This window comes from Centropristis striata, chromosome 8 (genome assembly GCF_030273125.1).
Source record: "Centropristis striata isolate RG_2023a ecotype Rhode Island chromosome 8, C.striata_1.0, whole genome shotgun sequence".
In the NCBI taxonomy this organism is placed as follows: Eukaryota; Metazoa; Chordata; class Actinopteri; order Perciformes; family Serranidae; genus Centropristis; species Centropristis striata.
Window position 1 is genome coordinate 33308717 of NC_081524.1, and position 3564 is coordinate 33312280.

At 42.5% G+C, this 3564-nt stretch overlaps 1 protein-coding gene across 1 annotated transcript; it reads right to left on the reverse strand.

Annotated features, from left to right (window-relative positions):
* Positions 1-234: 234 nt before the first annotated feature.
* On the reverse strand, positions 235-2498 carry lratd2b (LRAT domain containing 2b). Its single transcript, XM_059339394.1, has 2 exons — positions 2383-2498; positions 235-2073 (listed from the first exon to the last, which is right to left on the reverse strand). The coding sequence occupies exon 2, from the start codon at positions 1859-1861 to the stop codon at positions 1037-1039; it is 825 nt and encodes a 274-aa protein (XP_059195377.1). The 5' UTR covers positions 1862-2073; positions 2383-2498; the 3' UTR covers positions 235-1036.
* Positions 2499-3564: the final 1066 nt, after the last annotated feature.

Below are 3564 nucleotides of genomic sequence, written 5' to 3' on the forward strand. Positions count from 1 at the left end.
AGAGCCGTGGCTCCTCCAGGGTGTGAACTGGGATTGTGATGGTGATCGTGTGGCTGATTTAAATAATGTGTGCAGTGTAAAGCAGTGCTGGTGTTCACGCTGCAGGGTTTGGTTAGAAAACAGAATAACCTCTCCTACTTTCCCTCAAATTCATGGTTTGATATTATTGATTAGCACTGCCATAAATAATTTAAAGTTTAAAGTTGCAATCCTTCACTTAAAAATCATAATGCTTTTACTGTTCAAATATATATTTATTTCAATATATCTTTATACAAACATCTTTTTCTTTCCAAAAAAATAAACTGTTGAATCGGGTGAATCAGTAAAAGTGCACAGTCATGACTGTGTCCACTGAGCAGTCACAGAGTGGGTAAAGCTGTGTGATGATTGGACATAAAGCAACAGAAGGGAATCCTCAAGGTTGACACACAATAAATCCAAGTCTCTCGTCCAATCTGTATTGATCATCATCACCTGAGTTGTACGGGAGCAAGCGCTTTAAGCACTCTCATCAGGTAGAAGTACATTGGAGAGGTTTTGCTCCTCTGTGCAAAGATTCATTGGATTAGAAAGATAATTATGGGCAATTAAATTCTGACTTCATCCTCAGATGATTAGACTGCAGGTGCAGCTCCGACACAAACGTATCCATCATAACAAGTCACTTTATCTTCAGCTGAATGTGTGAAAGCTCATTTTTCTTAGATGGAGGGAGGACATTTGCCCTTACAATTGTCACTTATTTCCGACCCCTGTGATCTGCTTTGCTAATGCACTTGAGAATGAAACAAGTGTCACCCTGGGTGTCAGGGCTTTCCATCTCATTCTGGTGGAAGAAAATTATTTGTAACTCCCTCTTGAGATGCACTTTTCTTTTCAGCGTGGCACATGCACACAAGCCCACAGACAAAGCTCTTATTAGGTGCACTGGGGGTTAAATGCACCCTCCACAACACATGCTTTGTTTCTCAGCATGAAAAGTTCATTTTCCACTAAACACGTCCTTTAACCTAAAGCAAGAGAGCATTCTCCATCAGTTGGCAAAGTGCTCCTCTTTGATTTCATGTGTTGCGTTCAGGTGGTTGGCCAGCTCTTGCATCACAGCATTTTTACCAATCTGATCGTTCCTCCTCTTTTCCATGATCACGTCCTCCAGGCTCTGAAACTCCAGGACGTGACTCTTCTTCTCTGAAAAGAGTAATTTCAACCTGTACGGCTGCTTTCCTATCCTTATCTCCCCTCCGATTTTAAACTCCCGTTTGCCAAAGCGGCACCAGGCTGCAAAGCACTCAGAGTTCCTCCAGTACAGCTCTCTGTCTCTCGAACCAACGTGGTCCAGGGCGTTGCGCACAATCACCTCCGGCGGGAGCGCACGGTACCTGTAGAGGCCGTTCACTATCCTGCCTTTTTTCCCCAGGCTCACATCGGTGAGAAAGTTGTTCTTTATCTCAGCCCTGTGCAAATGAACCACCTGGAAGTCCCCGACGTAAACAGCCCAGTGAGGATACTGCCCAGTGGCCACAAACTCCAGCAGGTCTCCGGGTCTGCACTTGTTCAGGAGACTTTCCGCAGAGTGAGTCGCGGCTCCGGTGTTGGTCTCGTACACGCACTCTTCTCGGTAGTAAATCGCGCAATCCAGCTCGTCCTGTGGGTCGAAGGGCTTCTCCTCATGGTTTACCATGTGGTTATCTGATGAAAAGCGGTCCAAATTGTCGTCATGGTCGTCGTCGTCATCGTTGGAGAAAATGTAAGAGACGCCGATCCGCGGTGCGTCGTCCTCCGGGTCGAACCCATTTGGGTCCGACGTTGGCACCTCTGCGTAATTTAAATGCGTTAGTTTCTCCACCTGGTTCCCCATAAAGGTGACAGGTGGATGGAGGGGGATTAAACTGAACACAGAAACAGGATCCACCTGTTCTTGGCGCACTCACTTCTACAGCGGGGAGGAGAGACGGAAAGAGGCGCAGGGTTGTGCCGTGTCTTCACTAAATCCAAAGCGGTGAAGACGGGCACCAATAATCCATGTCCGGTTGTGTGTATGTCCTCCAAATGAATACCAGCTGCGCCAACCTGTAGAAAACAAACAGAACAGCCGCTTAAACAGACACCAGAGCACTTTATGAGCCCATCTGCAAGTCTAACTATTATGCGTAGTTTACATTCCCAACAGGTGTGACCTGACACACCTGTTGGCTCACAGTTTCCACATACTCACTAATAAAACTACTAGTCTGTGTACTTTTTACACCACCTCAGTACGGTGCGTTTTCACCTACACTCCTGCTCTCATGTTAATGTTTCTCAGTTGTACTCTACAATTAGTCTGGTTGATTTTCTTCAGCTCAGGTCACAGTGAACTCTGAGAGCAGCCGGACTCACCTTCCTCACACACTCCTGTCGTCACATCAGTGAAATAAACAGGACTTCAGACGGCACTGCTGCTCCTTCCTGTGCGGTAGGCTGCTTTGTGGTTAGCTCTTCTGTACAGACTGTCTGTAGTATGAACCTCAGTATTTGTTGCAGCGAAACTCACCCAGGACCCAGTGACTGCTGGGAGGTGTTGTCATTTAAAGCGACAGTACGCCTTTTTGCTTCATTTGCATATTCAGTCTCTACTGGACTTCAAGTGAATAGAAAACATTTACCAACTAGGTGAGATCATGAGATTATTTTAAGGAGTTTAGTGAAGTAAATAATGTAATCAATATATTTTAATACACTTTGCATTTCCATTTAATTATTGGATAAAAAATCGAGCATTTAATTGTAGCCTATAATATAATGTGGAATGCTATAATAGAAAAAACAAACATTAGATTCAAATAAACCCACCATACACATTTTGAGGTTCATAAGTGATCAATACAGATCTTTTTTTTTTTTAGAGGAAGAATAATCCCAGTCACATACAGCATAGTGCCTATAGTTTATCTGGATTATACATGCACATCTTTTAATTAACAAAAGCGGTTTTCATGCAATTCTACAGAAGAGTTGGGAGCCCATAAAAAGGTGATAAGGAAATGATAAAAAAGATCAAAACTGTCATGAACAGGGAGTAGCAGACACATCCTGTATGAAGGAAATAGGAAAGGGAATGCTGAAATACATCCATGTGCATGTGGGCTGTGGGGACTGTTTTCATTTTCTCACTGCCAAACTTTCCCTTAAACATGTAAGCATAGGCTCTTCCAGACCAGGACAGAAAATAAGAACATTATATATCTTTATATAATACTCTTTTCACATATCGCTGGTTTCCTGTAAGTCTTATAAAGGTATTTGTAATACTTTAAGACGGTTTCATAACCAGTTAAAAAAACATTTCATAATTTCCATACTCAGAAAGCTGTGTGCTATGATGAAATGAGGTTTAAAAGTGAAACCGGATTATGAAGTTGTTGTAGGGGCTTGTGATGTAATTTTAGCATTAGGATCATAAAGACTTTAGACTAAATGCTATAGTATAGTTCTCTTCAATTTTTCAAAGACAAGCTAACCCTGCAATGTTTTATTTTTTAAATCAAATGTTCTGCAAAACGGAGGGCATACATTTTTATT